This window comes from Dufourea novaeangliae, unplaced genomic scaffold, assembly GCF_001272555.1.
Source record: "Dufourea novaeangliae isolate 0120121106 unplaced genomic scaffold, ASM127255v1 scaffold337, whole genome shotgun sequence".
NCBI classification, from domain to species: Eukaryota; Metazoa; Arthropoda; class Insecta; order Hymenoptera; family Halictidae; genus Dufourea; species Dufourea novaeangliae.
Window position 1 is genome coordinate 272,119 of NW_015374216.1, and position 21,999 is coordinate 294,117.

The 21,999-nt window shown below is 36.7% G+C and overlaps 1 protein-coding gene across 1 annotated transcript; it reads left to right on the forward strand.

Annotated features, from left to right (window-relative positions):
* The first annotated feature begins 338 nt into the window (after nucleotides 1-338).
* LOC107192368 lies at nucleotides 339-1,592 on the forward strand. The gene has a single exon (XM_015581595.1). It carries the CDS (start codon nucleotides 339-341, stop codon nucleotides 1,590-1,592), a length of 1,254 nt encoding a protein of 417 aa, XP_015437081.1.
* The last annotated feature ends 20,407 nt before the right edge of the window (nucleotides 1,593-21,999 follow it).

A 21,999-nucleotide genomic window follows, 5' to 3' on the forward strand; every position in this document is an offset into this window, starting at 1 on the left:
TGTATCTTTGTCTGAAATGAATGTAACCGAGGATGAGGTGGACTCTCATCGTAGAACTGTGCCTCCGTACCAGCGTCAGCCAACAGGACCAATCGAATCGTGCGCCGTGGTTTTGATCCGTTGGTGACTGTGGACCGGGGGGCGACGGTGTTTCGTGATCGTCGAAAGTTCAAAGAGAAACAACGAAGAAGACGGATAAGAAGAAGAGGGTCGGACCAATCCCGTGGCGAGTAAACGAAACAACAAACGAAAGTGAAGGAGATACTACGATAAAACCGCGAAGGTGGTGGCGTCTAGATAAGAAGGAGGGCTCGGAAAGGAGTGTGGATGAGACCGTCATGCCCGCTGAGATCGACACGGGCGGGCCAAGGGTGCTGCACTGTGATTACCGTGCCGACTGCCCGATACCGATCGTAAGATTAGCTTCCACCGAGTCTTCTTCCCTGCGCCGCGAGAATAAACTTGTTCAAGGGTCGATCGTGCGTCGACTACCGCGGATCAATTCGCTCGACGATGGAGCCCTGTGCTCACGACGTTGCAACGGTTTGCCATCTCGGCGTGTAGGATGCAGTTCTTCCGTCCATTCCGGATACAGGGGGTACCGTCGAGACGAGCGTTGCGCCAGGCTCGACGTTCCAGCGGCGATCCATCCGTCGGACACATACGAACGGGATGTTTCCCGCCCGGAACAATTGGAGTCGCGGTTACGCGGCACCAGCGACGTGTTCGATAGGAACACGATCGAAGATCGTGGATCGACTCGCGGCTATTCGAACACAGTACGAAGATATCGACGAGATCTATCGAGGTCGCACGAAAACGATATCATCACCGACGACCGCCACGGCGAACGAGGCTGTTGTTCGAAACGCGACTTTTCGGCGGAGAACTGGCCGCAGGTCCGTGCCGCGGATCATCATCGTACAGGGGAGGCGTTGTTCTCTAGTCAGTCGTGCGACCGTCACGCATGGACGGAACGGACCTACGAAAAGCTCGTCACGACCAGCACGCTTCCGTCCTTGGCTATCCAGAGGAAGAATGCACGGGGGAACGTGCCGGTGGACGCGACGAATTCCTCGAGTCGCGAGTCGCGCGTCCCCAAGGTCGGCCCGACCGATGATCGTCGGACCACCGAGTTTCCACGATACAACGGGTCTACGAACACCAGCTACCTGAGGGACAGAACGAGGAAGACGAGACGCGAGCAACCCACGAACACCCGTACGTCGTACATACAGCTCGCCTTTCTCTTGTTCCTCGTCGCGTTCGGTCAGTGCGGTCTCCGGAAATCGAGTGTGTTCAACTGCAGTGCGAAACCGGGCGGCGGCGCCGGTTTGAGTGTCCTCGCGATCGGTACGGTTATCAGTGCAGTGAGTGCCGCGCCGGTCGATTTGACCGGTGACGCGGGCGTTAGAGCAGAACGTTCCGCGAATTTGTCACACATCACCGGCGCGTCCCGGAAAATTCAGATGTACATCAAGAATCGACATCTACAGATCTTGCCGGACGGAACCGTGAACGGATCGAACGATGACACGTCGGATTACAGTGAGTACACGAGCATTTTTTCTGTTAAGGGGGCACATATGTAGATGCTGTCTGTTTCACAAGAGATTTGGAACGATATCTGGAAAAGCAATTGATATTTTTCAAAAATTCAATAGCAGGTTTATAGTACATCTAAAACACTACAACGCAATTACCTAATACGAAGCATAATCCCCTTCATTTTTAACTATAGCATCTATGATTTTGCTCTAGTTTTCCGCGTACCTCTCGGGGAATTTTTTCTATATTTCTTTAATTTGGCGGCATAGCTACTTGATAGTAAGTATAGGCCTTCCATAAAGTTTAAGTTTGATGATGCTCTAGACATTTTCAATCGGATTAGTGTCTGGTGATTGTGAAGGTCAGTTTAGTGTTTGGATACCATTTTTCATTTTTCACGAAGTGCACAGCCGACGTCGGTTTTTTGAAGGATTGACTTCTTGCAACACCCAAGATGAACTATCTTCACCAAACCACTTTCTGGTAGACTTCAATTTCTTATAAAAAAAAGACACTTTTCTTATAAAAAATTTTAAATTTTTACGTGTTTTAAAATTGTAAAATGGTTTTGTCCTCCATATCATGCGCGTTCTTCCTCTCTTTTCAAAATTATACCGTTTTACTCATTTCCTTACGAACTTGTTTGACTTTTTCATCTAACTAGCCGTCGCTGTTTAAAAGATCAATTTCGATCCTTTAGGATGTATGCAAAGAAACACTGCTTCAAACCGTTTAGTGTGCGCTGCACTCATTTTGAAATTCGAGTGTTTACAATGACAGACGAAGCCGAACTGACAGATTTTTAATGACGCATCGTAATGTTTTAAATGTACTATAAGCCTGTTTTTGAATTTTTAAAAAATATCAATTATTTTTCCCGATATCGTTCCAACGCTCTTGTAAAACAGAGTGTATTAGACAGCTAAAATGAACGATTTCTTTTGACTTAGATTATAGAGTGAGTAATAACTCATACCATTTGCTCTTTTAACAATTCTTTAAAACAAGAAAATTTACAAAATATTAAAAATTAATTGAAACACGAGACATCAAACTGAGTGCTTGCGTAGCGCGCGCGTCGATGTGATGAACACGATTCCCATTGAACGATTCATCTAACAGCAAAATCGTTGTAAACGAGTATTCTTTAACTCAAAATCTACAAAATGGAACTCGGTCGAAAATTTCTAATAATTATCCGTGGAGTAATATAACAAATACCAACTCTGAACGCTTTTCCCGAAATAATTCTGTGGAAAATGTTTAATAAAATTGTTTATTGTCATGTGATTTTAATGAGCGAGTTCCACTTTGTGGGGGAAAGTGTTTTGTAGGTTCAGTTAAAATTTCAACGAAAAGTATCGATCCGTTCTCGAGTTACGATGTTCATCGTTTTCAGAAAAACGGTTTTAAAGATTTGGATACACGTGTACCTGCATTGATCCCGCCGTCACTTCTTACGCTGTAACTTCCTTTTTTCTGATCTTTTTATAAATATCCCTAAGACATTGCATTTTCCAAGGGTTCGGTTCAGACTTTCATAAACAATCGAAAAAAAATTTCGATGTTTTGAACCCGAAATACCTATGTACTCCCTTAATTATTTGTATATTTGGCTTCTCGACGATACCTTATGAATGCGCGTGAGCGAGCACGAGTCTCGCCGGTGCTACTGGAACGTTTGACCCTATTCGTTTTGTTGGACTGGTGCATCCGCATGCCTCGGTTCACGTTTGATCGATACTTGAGATTGATGTTACCATGTGTACCGGGGTTTTCTTTTACTCGTCTACGGATAGAGTGGTTGTTCTTTTTTCGATCACGTAATTGATGGTGCCGGGATATGTTGGCGATCGAAAGAAGTTCTTGATTTCGTGTGTTTAACCCCTTCAGTGTGGAATTAATTTTAATGGATGGAAAAAATACGTTTTTGTATATTTTACTCTGTTTAGGTTCAAATATGATTGAAATATTTTTCTCAACTTTCCTTCTTCATTTGTGTAAAAAAAAAATGTGGATAATTATGCGTATCTGTTTCTGATGGCTAAATAGCGACATGTTGATAGTGCTTAAAAAAAGCAAACGATGAAAGTGACAATTTTATTTTTTCTACATTTTATATAAATACGGAAGAATTAATTTTTAAAACATTTTTAGTAAGTATACTAAATTGAAAAAGACCTTATTCCTTTTTTCCGCAGATGGCTCTTCCATGATGATTCAAGTATTAAATAATCCAGGAATCGAATGACACAATCGTGTCAATTTTAAGTTATGTTCACAAATGTTGCCAGCATTAAAAAACATACAGCATGTAAAATAAAGTTTATTGTAAGGACTCTTAAAAAATATTAAAAATATATTGGCATAATTATTCACACAGAGTCTGAAGGAGTTAAAATGTGATGGAGTTTTCGCGCGCTGTTGATATGCACTTTTGTTCGTATGTTAACTGGACACTTGAGCATACGTTAAACATCTTACAGAATTACTTAAAAACAATTGCAAAATTATAATCAGTTGTGAATCTTGTAACACTATCCACAGTCGAGCGTAATAATTCTGGCGACTGATTTCTAAAAGACTAAGAACACCCGTAAGAATGAACGTATAACGAGTGGAAGTGATTACAGACTGATTTGAGTGGAATCAGATGAGAATTATCATAAAAATTCACTATTAAATTGCCACGATTCATTCGGATAAATATTCCTGAATGAAATATATACACTGATTAAACAGGTATTTAAGATTATTTACAACACTGAATATAATTTACATCTTTCTTGCAATGTGCAATATTAATAAGGATTCATTTATTTCGTCATTTAAGTAAGTTTTAACTCGAACACTTTGTTATTCCACATTTAGTAGCATACGTGTCCGGTGATTTATGAACGGGAGTGTACAGTAAGGGACAGAATTATCCGTATATTAGATATTAATATTAAGAATGTTATTAATTTCCATTAATGTGTTTATGCACGTAGAGCACACATAAACGTGTAAAATATAGTGAAACGAATACCGTAGGAAAGAGTAGTGAAATTTTTAAATTAAATTTTTTTTACTTAAGAAATTCTTTGTGGCCGTAACGTTTGTGGAGTAACCAATGGGAATGCATATTTCTATGAATATACAAAGTATGATATTAATATTTTCTATGGAAACATAAATATATTGGAGTATAATTAGTAATTTTAAAAGACATAGTTCTTTTTATTTCCACATTCTACTGCACGAATACTTTTGTCCCTCGCTGTAGGCCCGGAGGTTAATTCTTTTAGGATGAATGACGATTTTCTGTTTGAACAATAACTTATCTATTCGCATTCCTTCAGCATTTTACGCAGTGTAAACGTAGGATTAATAGAGATGACATTGAGTTACCATTTGTCATTCTCTTCTTTTCTGATATTTTGTTGTGTCGGGTTTCAGAATCTTTAAAAAACTTCTGGCTTTTCAAAGATATTGTCAAGTATCCTTTATATCACACGAGGTCGTTGAATTATTTATCTGAACGAGTGCGCCCAAATTTTTAAAGTTTCGTCCGATCATTACTGCCGATCGAGGGTAGATCGTAACTTCCGGTTGTTCGCTACTTGATACCTATAAAATATTCACAGCATACACTCAAAGTTTATGGCATCTCTTATTCTCCATATATTACCATAATATCTAAACTAGATTTATTTAAATAAGAGAAAGTAACTTTCACGATATTTAACTTACCAAGAACGTTGCTTATAGACGAGATTCATAATTGGAGGGAGCTCAAAGAAACGTACGGTAGAGTCTCCCGTATCTGAACTAATAGATAGATATAGGTGTTCGGATAATGGAGCAACCACTTTTCTATTTGTTTAAATGTTTATGGATCCCATATTTTTTTGGCTGCTACATTACGGAAATTATTTAACAGAATTATTTAACGTTGAATTCGTCGAACAGAAGACAGTAATCTATGTAGACATAATCTATGTAAGTGCTACATAAATCGCCAACTGCAGAAAAGGGACATGTCAAAATCTTATAATTTTCAGGAGACGAAAGTTTGCAGGAGACATCTCCTGAACATGTCCCGTTTCTCTATAGTAAACGAAATTTATTTACGTTCATAGATCACTAGATAACGTATAGATATTTCCCTTTTCTGCAGTAAACAATGTATTATTCAGCCAACAAAAATCGTACCCTGTCAAAGAATGAATACCTTAGAAAAACGAAGAAATCCCCTTTCTGCAGTTAGCGATTCACATATTTGCAATAGGAGAAGGCATCCGTTGCTGAGAGGTAGAAATGGGCAAATTCATTATCTAGATAAAAAGTTTCGAATAACGAATAAAAGATGAAAAAAATACTTCGTCATTTTTACTCGATTGAACGTGGTAATTTTAATTTTTATCATGAAATAATATTTCTTCTTGAATTAGTAGACACTTTGCAAATAATTATTTAATCTCATGAAATGTTTAAAGGTCAGGTTGACGATCTTAGATACTGCTGCTTCTCAGTATGTATTATTCGAATAAAATTGTGCCCATCTCTGCTGAGAGGTACTCTGTTCGGATAACAGAACGTATGGATAGTAAAACGTTCGAATATTAGGGTATTCAGATAATGGGCGTCCAGACACGGGAGATTCTACTAATTCAAAATTTTCCAAAATAAAAAGAAATTTCACGTGACCCTCCGACAATGTTTAGCTAGGAGACCACGTGTTTGTTTACGATATGTTGATAATGTACTAGACTGGAAGAGAACGAAGAGAAGGAGGAATCATCCCAAAGCCGTCAAGATAGTGTTCCTCTTCGAAACTGATCCATTACTTTGTATTCCCGAGGATAATTTTGATTTCCACGTGACGCACGCTCGACTCTCACAGGTAGCTGGTGGTCACAATCGACGTCAATTTCCCCAAACTCCGTAGACGTCCGTCTCGGTATTCAGGGGTATTCAGTTTCGTCTACGTCCCGGCTCGTCGACGCGGCTTCATCGATGACGTTGACCTTATTTCGAGATCCCCGATTGTGCATTCGAAACGGATCGAATCGTGGAATTCCAACGATCTGTGCAACCGACGTGCGTCATTGGATTGCGGGTCGAGCGATAACGACGCGAAGGAAATTTGGTCGCCCGCACGGATGGTCGGGAATCCGTGGAGCTTTCACTGATAACTCGACGAACTTGCCTGTAGGACATGTAAAAGCGAAATTAAGATAGTCGGTTCGATATACAGTACTGGACAAATGAGTTTGGACAGAGGACACTTTTCTTTTTGTTTGTTATTTGGGCGATTTAACGAAAGTTCTGCCCTGTGGAGTGTAATATACTAAACGACGTTACATTTTATAAAAGTTACACGGAGATGTGTACATATTGGAATGTATAAAATAAATGTTTTCTATATTTAGCTGGACAAAAGTGTTAGGATGTTTTATTTAGAAGTGTAAATTGTAACCTGTAGATTGCGGAAAACAGGAGTAAAAATAGAAAAGTCTTACTTCTCATAGGGGTTTTAGTGGGATAAGAAAACTCGACGGAGTTTTTGTCTTTTATTGTATTTCACATATTTCGGTATGCTACAAATGCATAAAATCCGCATTCTAGTATTTTGAAACACGCGTTTCATAAGAAGATCGTATTACATCTTTATTTTATCCATTTTAAGATGGTACGAGGCAAAAGTTTATCAAAAGTTTTGGAATTAAAAATCATTGACGGATTAAGTGGAGCGTCAATATCTATAGTTTCTCGATGTGTGGACATTCAGAAATAGACGGTATATTCAAGAAAAAAAATTATTTGTCGATATCACTTAAAAATACATCGAAGAGTGGTTCACCTAAGAAAAAAACAATTAGGCGAGTCGATTATTTAATGTAACATCAATGATATCCCTAATTCAAATAATATAGCAAAAGGTTTTGTCCGAAAACATTTGTCTGACACTGTACTTTAAGTTCACTGACTATGAAACGAACGGGTTAGAGTCGAAGCTGATCAACTCCATTTCAACAACATTCTCACAAGTAGTGGGTTGGCGAGAAAGTATTATAGGGTTTCGCAGTAGATGAAACATGTAGGTAAATATTGTGAAAGTTAGCACATGTAAAAAAATTATTACAATTAAGTTAACTTTTTTTCAATGTACATTGTTTGGAAAATAACTAACGAGAAGAGCGTTTTTTGTTTTTGAAAATAAAAAAGCATAATTTCTCAGCAGTACACCTTCTCGTCACTTATTTTCAAAAGAAGGTAAATTCAAAAAAATTTAATACGCCGGAATGTCAACATGAAATCTAGTACTCTTCAATGCAGGAATACTAGAAAAGCTGGATAAAGTTTACATAAGATTTTTCGTAAAATATATCACTTGATTTTAGAGATGAATCTAATGTATTTTATTTTTAAATGAACAAGAAATTATATACAATATTACTTAATGTCAGATAATTCAAGAAAAAAAGTCCTGCCAAAAAACTACGTTAGGTCTGACAAGAAATCGTATAAATTTAATTTACCATATTTGTATACTAATTGATACCTGAGGATGTGTTCATATCTCATGGAACATAGACTACAATACACTACATAATGTGTATAATGAAAATCTTTATTGACCGCAAGACTGCGGATTTTTCAGCAAATTAAAATTTGTATATATTGATTTACTAAATTGAAATTATGTGAATGAGTTGTTTCCTTTATTAAACGTTTCGTTAAGTTCAAAGTAAAGTAATGTCACATTAACGAAAATTTGTATTGTATTGTGTTTCACATATTCACAATTAAGATAAGTCCCAAAAATCCACAATCTATTGATCGCCGTAGATCGTCATGAACTATAAAAGTCGTAGAAAATGTAATCACGAGAAAAAATTAATCCCCGGAGATAACGAATAGGATAGTTGGTGGCGTATTAGTCCGGGGAGTCGTTAAAAAGAAACCTGTTTGTCGCGTGGTCTTAATCGAATCGGCGAAATTAACGAGAGAATGCGATCAGGTCTGCGACTGGGCCGAGTGAGCTGATCCAAGAATATGCGCTGCCTAATACACGTACTCACCGCTTAACTAGTCCACACGAACGTTCGAAACTTTGATAGTCTCTGTTGGTAGTGGGTCTATGTAATGCTCACGTCGGCTCACGAACGAAGTTTCTTTTTTGAAACCAGGATGAATGCCTGAGCGGCACTCTGTGAACTACCGTGTCACTGTCTCGCGTCGAGATTCGCTTCGACCAACACTCCGTTCGATTCGACTTATTCCTTTGACCGTGAATAACATTCACAGATGATTCGTGAAAGGAAAAATCAGACGTCGTACTGTGTCCGGTAATAATTCGGTATTTCTCACGGTATCAGATTGTTTTACAGATAATTTGCGGATTTCTTATATTTTTGAACTTGAATTATGACAATTATTAATATGTACAAAGACAAGAAAATAGACGATTCTACGGGTAATGACGAATGAAATGAATCAGGCAAAATTTTTTCGTGTAGAGTTTCGTTTTCCAGAATTTTAATTTCACATTTATAGACTGGATGATTGAGGGTCCACTTTCCTGTTGGTAGACTGTCATTGGAGGTAGTGTTCGACGACCAGTACATAATATGGAATAGGGACCATAGTAACTCGTAAAATACTAATTAGTAAAGCAACTAATTTTTTTTTATTCCTTTAAGCTCCTTGTATCGATACTTCTTACTTTTAATTAGGTTTACTGACTTTTTAATTAGGTTTAGCACAATGATAGAGCTTGGAATTCCGAAGCCAATGATACTTATGTCAGCCACATATGACCATTAGTTTATGAAATATTTAATGTTCAATGCCGAAGAGCCTTTGAACATTCATCGAGCATTTACTGTATTTTTGGACTCAATTGACAAACATTTATGTAGGTATTGTGAGTATAATACTTTTGATTAATTAATCGGACGTTCTCGGAGGGTTGTATAACAAATACAAAAAATCGATTGCTGTTCACCATAAGGATAATACAGACTATAGACACATCTGCGATATTTATCTATTATACGCCGTGTGTCTGTATGATAATAAAAAATGTTAAATACAACAACAGAAAGGGGTATTTGGAGAATTAAAATGATTGAAATATAGCACGGTTTAAAAATGACTACAAGCAATTATTAAGAACTATTATTAAAAACTGATTCTTTCTTACAGTCTGAATTAGTTCATAAAATTACAAATTTGCAGTCTATTTCTCACTCTATAGAAATAATCAAAGGAATTCTATATATTTTTCGATTACGATAGGGACAACAGTAACATGCACGAACGACCAATTACAATATTGCCGACCAGTCTAATGTATTTCTTAACCTAATTTCCAATAATTGTGGCGGTACCCTTTCACGAGACACTCGATCGTCTAAGTTTCCTATCGACAACGGGACGTGTATTTCAATTTCCTCTCGTTGAGGGTTTTACGTAAGAACGGCGAAGAGTAACTGAACTCGTGCGACAGCCGCGTGGATCTTTCTACAACGCTCTTACAACGCTACGTCATAAACTTGGACGAACGAAAATTATTTGTGGTTCGACCGTTCGGCCACGGGAAACAACGGTGTTATGTAATTAAACGACCGATCGTCTATTTTCGTCCAAAAAAAAGAAAATGTAATTATGTAGGTTATTTTTACTCCACAAGAGAGAAATTATAGATTCGATCGTTTTGTTGGTGGTAATTTCTATTTCTCGATCGTCGTTCGATAACGTAACATTGTCTCTTTGAACGGTTTAATTGCGATTTGTGTATATCTTGCCAAAATACTTCTGGCTTGCCAATAGAGATCGCACGCTGCCCGACACAGTGACTAACTAGTCTATTTTCGATTCTCTTCCGGTGTTGTTTTTAACACTTTATATTTTGATTTACTTGGGCGTGTATCTGCCCTTTCTCCACACTGTAAAATATCAGACAAAACCCCATGTATCGTCATTTTGGTTATTACTTGACGGAAAAATATTCCACTCAGAAACCATTAATTTTTCAAGATTCAAAAATTGAAAGTTGTGGGTAGGTACTGGTTTCGTTTGAGCCTCTCGGTCAAAGAATAGAGAAAATTTTTATGGTGTGGAGTGATATGAGTTTCAATTACATTAACTATACTGATTAATGTCAGATAAATATTTTATTTTGTTTTACATCATGAATCCATAAAATGTACTGTCCAGTAATGATTATTGAAAGTATTCAATATTCATTACTGGATCGTCAAGTTTATGCATTTATGATGTAGAACAAAATATAATATTTATCTGACATCAATCACGTTTTGTATTTTAGGTTTACCTTAAATAACCGTTAAGTAAACGACATAAATTTTGTATTCTTGAATGAAGTTAATACAAACACTTAGTAGTCTGGTCATTCTGATCAAACGAAAATAATTTATACTTCGTTCAGGTCACGTATGTTACAGAAATTGATAAATTGCTCGCATTAATGAAGTATGTATAATCAAATTAAGATGATGGGGTAATAAATTTATAGTTTGATTAAAATATTTGTCATTACATGTGTATCAACCCCGAATGAAACTTAGCCTCGGTTATTACTAGCTTTATGATTTATAGCACATATGAATATGCAAAATACTGTGAGATGAAATCATTAATATAGTTTGATTAAAATTTTTAATGACAGAAATATTGTAATTCTTGGTTTCATAACATACTCCATATAAATGTGAATTTACATAAATATCTGCCGCCTATTTATTACTCACAAAATAATACAATAAATAATCAGGTACGCATTACATTACTTCTGAAATGATACTGTCATGTGGGTCCTTGTTATAAGTAGCAAAATTAATCGTTAAAAACAGCTGTGTATTTGTAGAAAATTGTTCGAAATAGTACATACGTGGATGTTACAAGAAAATCAATGTCATTTAAACTTTGATCTAAGAATGATTAAAAGGACGAAGAGAAAATATAATTACGGAAGCAATAAGAAAGTTCACTCTGAAATAATGTAAGAATAAGTCAGCGGTTTATTTTAACGTCTATCGTTTGAAATTATGAAAGAAGATACGTATGTTTCCTGTATTGTCTTCATGATTGCTATACCAATTACCAACGTCTGTATAGCATTTTTCTTCTCTCTATTCATAAAACATACTGGTGAAGTTTGATCTTTAATTTAAAGGCACTTAGTATAATTACTACTTGTAAGGTGTAAATGTTTTTTTTTTTCTTAGACTGAAAAAGTGTACATGTATTAGCGAAGATGCGTTAAATACACCAACGTTAGAAAAAAAATATGAAACAATACAGTTAGTCACAAAAGAAATAATAATAACATAGTCGACATATTTTTATTCAATGTCAAAATTAAAAATACTGTTTATAATTTGCATTAGTATAAACCTTGATTAGCATACCTATTCCAGATTCGAATGCATTCAATTGAGAAATTACACATCGTTCAATAAAATGAAGTTATTGGTGAGAATAGCAAAGAAATGCACATATGTATAAGTATCCATCCAAAATCCGCATTTGCTTTCTACAAAATTTATTCATCGATATATTAATACTTTGCTGGATATCCCCTCACTTTTACCATAAGTATTAATCTATCGATTGAATTAACTTTTTGTGACAGTCGATGTATATTTTCTCTGCCACTACTAGAAATAACAATACTTTTCTAAATAAGGCTTATACTAATATGGATTGAGGGTCTTAGAGGTGTTGGTTGTCAGGTGAGGTTTGTCACTGGTACAAGTTACAAAATCTCTAATTCAAGAAAACTGCAGGGAAAGTTGAAGTTTAATAGAAAAATCTGTACACTTCCAAACATTAAAACACACATTAATATACCTACTACAGTGGGCTCTAACTATATTGCCACGGTCGGGGTTGTAGGGGAGTAAGATGGTGATGAGTTCAAAGCCCTCTCCATGCTAAGTTCTATCGTCATAGCCACGGCCTCAGCACCTGCGCAAAAGTTGGATCGTGCTAGTGCGCCGACGTACGCAACGTGGTGGGATAATAAATTTGTGTGTTCGAAAGTACGTGTGAAGGGGAAATGCCTTGCGTGGCAATATGTTTAATGGCAATATAGTATTAGAGTCCATTGTATCGTTAGAAAACACACTTGTACCATTTCTCCACTGATTCCTTCAATTATTATCGTTACTTCTGGCTCTGATATTACTTCGCCTTTTATTACCAATGAGATATACATATGTATCCCAGTGGTGAGTTAAAACAATCTGGTGAAAAATTTGATAGGCGAAACAGCTAAATATATCCTCCCACTGGAACCATACTCGATCTTTGCCGAATATTTTCAGGCAACACAAATTCAAATGTCATTTCTTTATTTATTAAATGATCACTATATTTTCAAAATGGCACTAGGTTTATATAATGTACTAGCAGTGGTGCATATCGATTCTTAAAAACTGATAGCGAAAGGGTTAAACACATATAGCAAGTGAATGGATAGTTCTCTGAGCAGATCCATCGGCACGAATTATAAGAAAAAAGATTATCGTGTCGTTCGAACACTTTTGTTATTCTTTACGCACACCCAAATTGGATGATTAAATAAAATAAATTTTCCCACTGACGACCGATATGTACACTCACGTTCGTAAGTATTGAGACATTTATCGAATGTGGAGTAACAGTTACAACCCATTACGAAATTGCTGAAAGTCTGAAATAAATATTCCACAGGGGATTCTGACGCTCAATGGACAGCGTTTATGCTACTATGAAGTAATAAATATAGTGGAAATTGTATCACTTTTATGAAACATCCGATTTTTTCTTTATAGACCAGGTGTCCTAGTACTTGAATCGCCAACTGCAGAAAGGGGACATGTAAAAATCTTATAATTTTCATGATCCGAAAATTTTCAGGAGACATCTCTTGGGCATGCCCAGTTTCCGTAGTAAACGGAAATTATTCACGTCCATAACTCACTAGATGACCTATAAATACAACAATTTTCTGTAGTAAACGGTGTATTCAGCCTGCAAAAAGTAGTAGCCTGTATAAAAAACGAATTCTTTAGAAAAATGGAGATACCTATCTCCTTACTGCGATTAGCGATTCACTTACGAACAGTAGCGTAACGTCAGCGTACCGCGTAATTCAGCGTGAACGTCGAGCGGGGATCACAAGTTCGTGGTATCAGCAACAACCAATTAAACCGGCAGTTTCGTTTTTCCTGTCAGTGAAAACTCTATCGAGCGTGTCCCGTTAATAAATATTTGCCTGCGAAAAATACGTCGTTACAAGAGGCGATGCGCGCTGCTAATAAATATTCATGAATGTGCGCTGATTATGATGTTCATCGGTGAGTTCGTGGGGTTTCGAAGCCGATTTAATTCCGAGGGAAAACCGTCCCTGTGAAACTAGTTAAGGTGATAGCGCGCGTTGCCAACCGGGCGCCGATTAAGCAGTTCGACCGTTAATGGGAAAAATCGAGGCGTCATTATGGCCACCGTTCAGCGCACACGAGGATCAACAACAAACGTTGCCCCAACGATTGAACTGCTTATTTGTCTTTCTTTTTGTTTTTTTGTTGTATTTATTATAATTCTCTCTGCCAATAGTGGAGTAACGGCAACTACTATAAGACCTCATTTGTGTTTAATTAAGTATCGGGGAATAGAAAGGGAAAAAGTTAAAAGTTTTCATGCTACCGTATTCGTTATTAATTTTTACACATTTAGGAACAATATTAGTTTTATAGTCTACTACGATATTATTTATTACGAAAATAGAGAAAAAAGAAGGCAGTACAGAATTAATGGTTTTAAGAAACTGCTCCTAATATGAGACCCTGCGTAAGATTCAAGTTTAAAGTCAAAATTATTATTCAAAATTAAAAGTCTTTTTATGGCAATTTGGGCATATAGAGGCAACATCAGTAGCCCCACAATATTCATGGGCCTATCTGTAGCACTTTGTACATTGAACACATTGTTTACCAGTATGGTCTTTAGAATAGTCACGAATAAAATAAACATTCTGTCATCCAATTCCGATTCGGAACTATCTTTCTTGCCAGTTTGCTCTCCTTCCGAATCTTCATACCCAGATAGCAAATGACGCCTTGAAGACGCCCATTTTACGGCTATTTTAGGTCTAAAGCGCTTTTAAGTCGTCTTCCAGGCGTCATTAGGCGGCATGTGCTATCTGGGTAAGGACATAACAAGTATCTCATATTAGGAACTTGCGTAGGGTTTCATATTAGGAACACTTTAGGTTCTAAAAAAGTAGCTAAATTAATCTGAGAATAGGTTATTAATGTTTCATTTAAACGATAATAGAATTCGCTGATAATACTAACACTTGAAGCTAACACAAAAACTACTCAAATAACCTACCTTTAATGTTATTCAAAGCTTTCTTGTAAATGACTATAAAAATTCGTGACGAGAAGAAACAAAGTTATTGGCGTTTTACTGAAACAATTGTTTCCACGTGAACGAGCAACCTCAGGTGGACGACTTTGTAATTTGTTCTAATACAATAAGGGCTCCATGAGAGTTGGATAGGAAGTTCCTCGTTGGAGTTTCTACTTCATCCCCACCACTGGGGGAGGGAAGTCGAGGAACCTGTTAAGTTACCATAATTATTGCAATAAGTTACCATAATTTATTGCCTCCCTGATTTTGTTATCGAGGGCCAGGTTTCGGGCAAACAGTCGATTTGTGAGGCGTTGAAACGATTCGTGGTGCACCGTAAAAGTTTTGGTCTCGAGTTTTAAACTCTCATGGAGTCTTTACTGTACATAGCTCTAAACGTTGTGGCAGTATTGCAGCACTTCCCTGTGGAAATACTATCACATCTCATGTTAGGCACATGTCTCATATTCGGTGTCATTAACGGACGAAAGTAAAACCGGATTGGAAGACATTCTTGCAAACACATGTAGATGCAAAATCGGTGAACATGTTGATGGTTGGCATTCCGTGTCGTAATGATATATGGTACTTCGGTTTTGCTTGACTACAAACTTCAAGTGATTTACAAGCGGAATTTCCGAAGAATTTTTTCGCACATAAATCACAAACTACAGAAAATGAAGATTAAGTGTAACGCGTGAGTAAGCTCGATCGCTGCAACTTTCTTCATACTTGTACTTATTTTTTTAAACATTCCTATCACATTTCAGATAAATGCTAATACTAACGTTTTATGTTCCCCGAGAGGTACTCTTAAATGTACTGCAAGAATTTTTTATTCGCATGGGAGTCCAAAAATGACCATTATTTTCACATCCTCATATTCGACTGACCTTTCATTTGACAAATGTGTTCTGTGTTAGTAGATCGTGGGATAAGGCATCACTAGTGAATCACTAGAGACATCGATAATAGCTAGTGAATCAATTTTACATTAATGGTTACATAAAATTTAATTGTTTATTTTACGTATATTTTTGAAGGCCTTTAGCCGCATTGATTCCGGTTGGATTCTTGATTTGCGAAACGCTTATTGGGTTCCATTTCCATTCCATTTCCAACAATCTACCCTACGGCCGACGTTTTTTTTCGATTTAACACGGCAAAGTCCGTTGACTCTTTCTTTTCTTCTTCATTTCTGTAACGCTCTTCGAACGTTTGACTTTCACCGGAACAACGCGTGAAGAGCCGAGAAGCTGATTATCATTGCAGTGAATTCTTTGAGTTTCGTAGCTTTCAGTGAAGTTTCTTAACCCTTTGAGTGCGTTTTACTCGAAAACCGAAGCCTTACTCTAGACAATATTTGATCCGTGATGTAGATCTCTGTCGAAGAATTTTGTTCGCGTAATGAATACTAATATTTTATATAATATGTAGTTAAGTGTCGACATTGATCACTTGTTATGTGATGTTATGTAAATACTGCCTAAACTCGTTTCATTTTTATTTGGATAAATTGTATCCGCGGCAAACGTTCTGTTAGACGCGTACAATATGCGTTTCAAGCAGGTGGTACAAGCCAGATGGAAACGATTCTATCTAAAAAAAAATAAATGAATGAAAGGTATAGAATAACATTGTTTTATACTAGGCCCCGTTGTTAAAGAAGTTAAGTCTTCTGAAGACTGCTAATAATATGTCTGTCTATAACTGACTAGTTCTACTTGTATTGTATTTCGATTATGGCACACGCTGTTATCTGCACTAGTCAATTTAATGTTTACTGATGACTAGTTCATATCAAATGATCGTATTCAAAGAATCGTTACCATTAATTGGAACTGTCAATATTGTAGGCAATAACGTATGAAAATTGAGATACTTTATATTCTATGTGTATGTATGTAATAGCGGTGCACTTAAATCTATTACAGAGTATCTGAATTTCGATACATTAAAACCTATTACTATTGACAGTTTTAATTAATAATTAGTAATCTTTCTCCACGATCTTTTGACATGAACTAATCATCAGGAAACATTAAACCATCATCGATGTTTATAGTCAATATCGAGTAATTTGTAAATGAGATCTATCAATTTCTATTCATGTTTCTGAATTATCTGTTTATCTAGAATTCTTGTGAAACTCTTTGCGATGTATCAATTATTCAGCGGTGTCATTTTGTACATAACGTCGTTTTTCGATTTGCTTTACATAAAGAAGAAGTCACTTTTTGAGAATAAAAAATTCAGGAAGAATTGAAAGGTGGAATAGGTTCGTAGCACAGAATGATCTATTCAGCCTAAATGCAGCGATTTCCTTGGTCTCTGAATGACCTGTCAACCCTTTCCAGCATTTCGAAATTAATTCATATGCCATTAAAAAAAGGATAAGCTGTTAAAATCACGTGTAACAGCTATACCAAAATTGAGTACCATTTCCAAGTATTGAAATTGAGATATCTGTATATGAACTAACACTAATAAAATACAATGTATTAATGGTTTTTTGGTACAAATAGTTTCGCACTTATAGAGAATGACGAGCTGCATCGATTAATGGATTAAAAAATACATGATTCTGTTTAGAGAAAACAAATTTAATCTTCATATCGTCGCTCTAGTTCGTAAGTGCTCTATTTCGTAAGTTTACGGAGTTTAATATAATATTACAGAAGCAGGAAAGTAGGGAAATAATAAAACACACAACCATTAAAAAAAAAACTTTCAAAGTCTCGGAGGTAGAACTTAAAAAGAATAATTGCTGTTTTCTCAGTTATATATTTCCTTTATATTATGGTGAATTTGTATTCTTTTGATTAACTAAATTTTTTCGAAAAATGAACATAGAACAGTTAAGAACTCGTGCGATGATTTGTCTTTTACGCGTCTACCTACGAAAAAATCTATACATATACATAAATTTATTACAGATGCACTCATATCCAATTATATTATTTCTCCCTCGAAACCATTCAATTTGTATTTGAAATAATTTTCGATATCATCAATCAACGGCTCCGAAGCTATTCTGGGCAGTCGATTTCAACGACTCACCCTATACATTTTATTTTTCCGATAAAAATTCTTTTTCTCGTTTATTCGATCAATTTAATCGCGTCAATATAAAATACGCATCCGATTCGGTATACGTGTGCGTGTGAGATTTAATTCCGATGCCGCTTTTCGAGAAAAAGAAACGTTTGCAAATCACTTAGCATTCTGTTAATGTGCAGTCACGGGGCTCAGATCCCGGAAGATTAATTATCGAGGAATCCATTTGGCGGAATCTCGTGCGGGGATTTGTTGATTCCTCTGTAGCGGGATCATCATATGTAAATGATTTTAATGGTATCGCGATCAAACGCATGTACATATGTGCGTCGACAGAAATGCCAACCGTGATGACTCGACTACGTACGTGCCTGTTTCAGGCTACTTGTTAATTGATTCGATGCGCCTACCGATCCAGGTTATCCTCGATTTTTAACTGTCCCTTATCGGTTGGAGACGTAGGTAAGCATGGAAATAGTAAACCCTCAAGCACATTCGTAACCGATTCTAGATCTCTTATCGGTTTTATTTCGACGTTTAATTCTATATAAGGACACCGAACTATTTCGAGTTTTGCGGTCGAACATTAATCTCCATTGGTGATTTTTCAAAATTTTAAATATTCACAGCGAATTAAGCGAACTTATCATATGTACCGACAATAAATATCGATCTATTCGATGATTTTTCCGGAATTTTAAATCTTTACGAGCGCATTTTTAAATTCTGTTGGCGAATATCGATTTCTTTGGTAGTTTTTGATGGTTTTGACTTTGATTTATAGTCGTCTTCCCTAGTTTGGACACAGAATATGATTTCTGAGTAGATTCATAACCGCTGAAAAATTAATTTATAAAAGTCAGATATTGAGAGAGATTGCAAGTAAATAAAATCAGATACGAAGTTCTTTAGCGAGTTGTTATTCTCACTTTTTTTTAATTTTCATGACTCCGTACGTACAGTCGTAATTCTTTGTGAAACATGTATGCTCAGCATTTATTGAATTTAAGTTAATGTAATGAAGAAGTATTTTCACAATTTACTTATGATATAACTATACATATAAACATCTACAGGATATGTACTTATATTTAATGTAGGAGCTCGACGTAGAACAACAATTACTATTTTCAAAATACTTTTTCCATTAAGGGTCTTTATTAAGTAAAACGTACAAAATTTGATTAAATTGTTTCGTGTACTTTAATACTCAATTCATGTAGAGCATCCGCTATCGATTGTTCAATATTCAGTGTGAGACTTTCTTCTTCAAGTCTAACTTAATAAAACCCTGAATGGAAATAATAAATTTCTTCATAATTACTCCTATCGTAAATTGCTCTGTAACAACGTGAAACTGCACTAACATCAGTACACCCCAGTAATTACCAGAAAATTTATTTTATGCATTCACAGTATACTTGTTCTTTGAAATTAAATATAATTAATTCTGTTTTTACAAGGACTTTTTTTACACGATATTGATTTAACACAGTTTAGAGAAATATCAAATTCAGTTTTTGCACAATCTATTTCTATCTAATACGATCCAATCAATTTCACTGTGTAAATCGATCTTCAATCAATTTTATGTGTAAGAAAAAGTACTCCTGGTCATTTTTCTAGGAAGTTACTTTTAGTTGAAAAAAGAGGCTCTTAATTGATTTACCGTACTATTTTTACCGATTTTTACGATCCAGAAAGTTTTTTTACCATATCTTCTTTGTTTTCTTTTAAAAACAATTCCTAAGTATCACCTTTCTTACAACCGCTAAAGGGGAATAGAGGCATTAATGTCAAAGGTGCAGGGTGTAATACTCATCAGAAAAATGCAAAAAGTGGCTTGTTAAGACTCGTTTCGTTCGTCGAATGAAAATTCAAGGGTTTCTGGATTAATTCGGTGTTCGACGAAACCCCGCGACCGAATCGAACAGGACTCTGTTCGACTTGAGTCGCCCATAAATCAGTCCCTAGGAATCCATATCTGCATAAACATTTGCGGTCCAGTAGCCGACGAGATCCCCTTGTATGTATCTCGCATGTTATCCAAATTCTCGACCCGGATTCCTGGCTCGCGTTGTCGCTTTCTTTCTCCATTCTTCTTCCTTTCGTCGCTTTCGGCCGCCTTGGGGAACGGTGGTCGGCGCCGTTGAAAAACACTACTGTAGTGACTCGATAGGGACACACACACATACAACCCGTTCGCTGGATCATAACCGGCAGGGCCGGTCCGTCGCGCTTTCGTAATCATAAATCACGATCAACCTGCCCCGATGTATGTACATTGAAATCTGGTTAGTCGTGATCGATCCGATCGGGCGGAATAAATTATTTTCCGGTCGGCCCCGGTACGGGGCTCACGCGACGACGACGTCGTTTCGATTTTTCCTGTTCACGGCGACGATAGTCGAATATCATTAAAAGACGGAAGAGAGGAGAAAGGGAGTGAGGGGTGAGAGGGAAAAAATACAGAAGCGAGCTGGTAGGCAACGGCCGGACAATAAATCAGTCGGCGGGGGCCGGTGATAACGGAAGCTTCGAGGGGATTGAATGGCCCCAATACGTAGCTATCAGCCGGCGGAGAACGTTGCGATTAGGCAAAGACGGAACTATTCGGAGGGATCGCGAGGTCGTGACCCATATTGCCCTGGGGATGCTCCACGAATTCGTGGGTAGTCACGAGAGACTTCACGGATGACATTTTTGTTCACGTGCATACATATACGCGTTGCCTAGTGTTTTAAAACAACTAAATATGTATTTAATACGATTATTTATTGTTTATTTTTGTTTATTCAATACTTTTCATTACGTAATTTTCATATTATTTTACTTTTTATTCTTGTTAAATAAACACCATAACATTTTCTACTTTAGTGTTTTGTAATTTATTGCACGGAAAACAATAATTTGAGCGGTGCCATGAACGGAAGATATGAAGCCATAACGAGACAGGCTTTTCTGTAAATGGCAATAACTTCGTTAACCCGCTAGTAATATGTTTCTGGTATCTTGTACGAAAATTTTGTTCATAAAATCAAGAAGTAACTGTCATTTGAAGCTATTTAAAATATTTTAGAAAATTACTTCTTTTATTTTTTAGCAATGTGTTTGCTTACGATAAATAATGAGCCGGAAGTTACAGTAACACATAGTAGTCATTTAAAGAAATTTTGTATTGCCGATCGGCAAGAAAGATTTCAGATATTGTCACTAAAGCGATATATTATATTAGTCGTCTATTGTAGTAAACAGATGCAGTTAACAAGTCAAGAAACATCCATTTTGGATGCAGTTTGACTTGTTTTGACGGCAAATGAATATAATTTCTAACACTATACGAAAATTGCGAATATTACTCAATATTGCGAACATTGTTGCCAGTGAGACACATTCGTTCTCAAATACGAACAAATTTTTACAATTTGGCGATACGTTTTCAAATCGGACAACAGTTTGAAAAGTATAAGATTCAAGTTTTAATTTGCTTTCCATGTAAACAAATTTTGATGAATATCAACAAAGTTGTGGAACATTGTTTTTCGACAATGTTTCACTACATTCTAAACATCTCGAGGCGTCTGGTGGTTCCTAGTGTTAATGAACCTGGTCACAAGTTTTCGCGCGTCACTCTGTGCAATACGAAATCGTAAATTACGGGGGATGAAAGTGCAACGGAAACGCGTAATTAATTCGCGGGACCGTAGGCGTTTTCTACGAAATGCAATTTTCCGGATTCCTGCGTTTTCTCGCTCCGTAATCTCTGTTCCACGGAGCAGGTAGCTCCACCTGTGCAACGTCTGCCGATCTTATCGGTGTTGTATCCCCCGGCATTTTTCCGAACTACCAAATGCAGCTATCTCGGCGAGCCGTGCATTCTGTTGCTTGCGTAATGATATCTAAACTTCGTGTAATTATTTGCATGCGGGGAAAGCTCGTTTCCGTCGTAACCGAGTTCCATCGAACGGAATAAACGTTAATTAT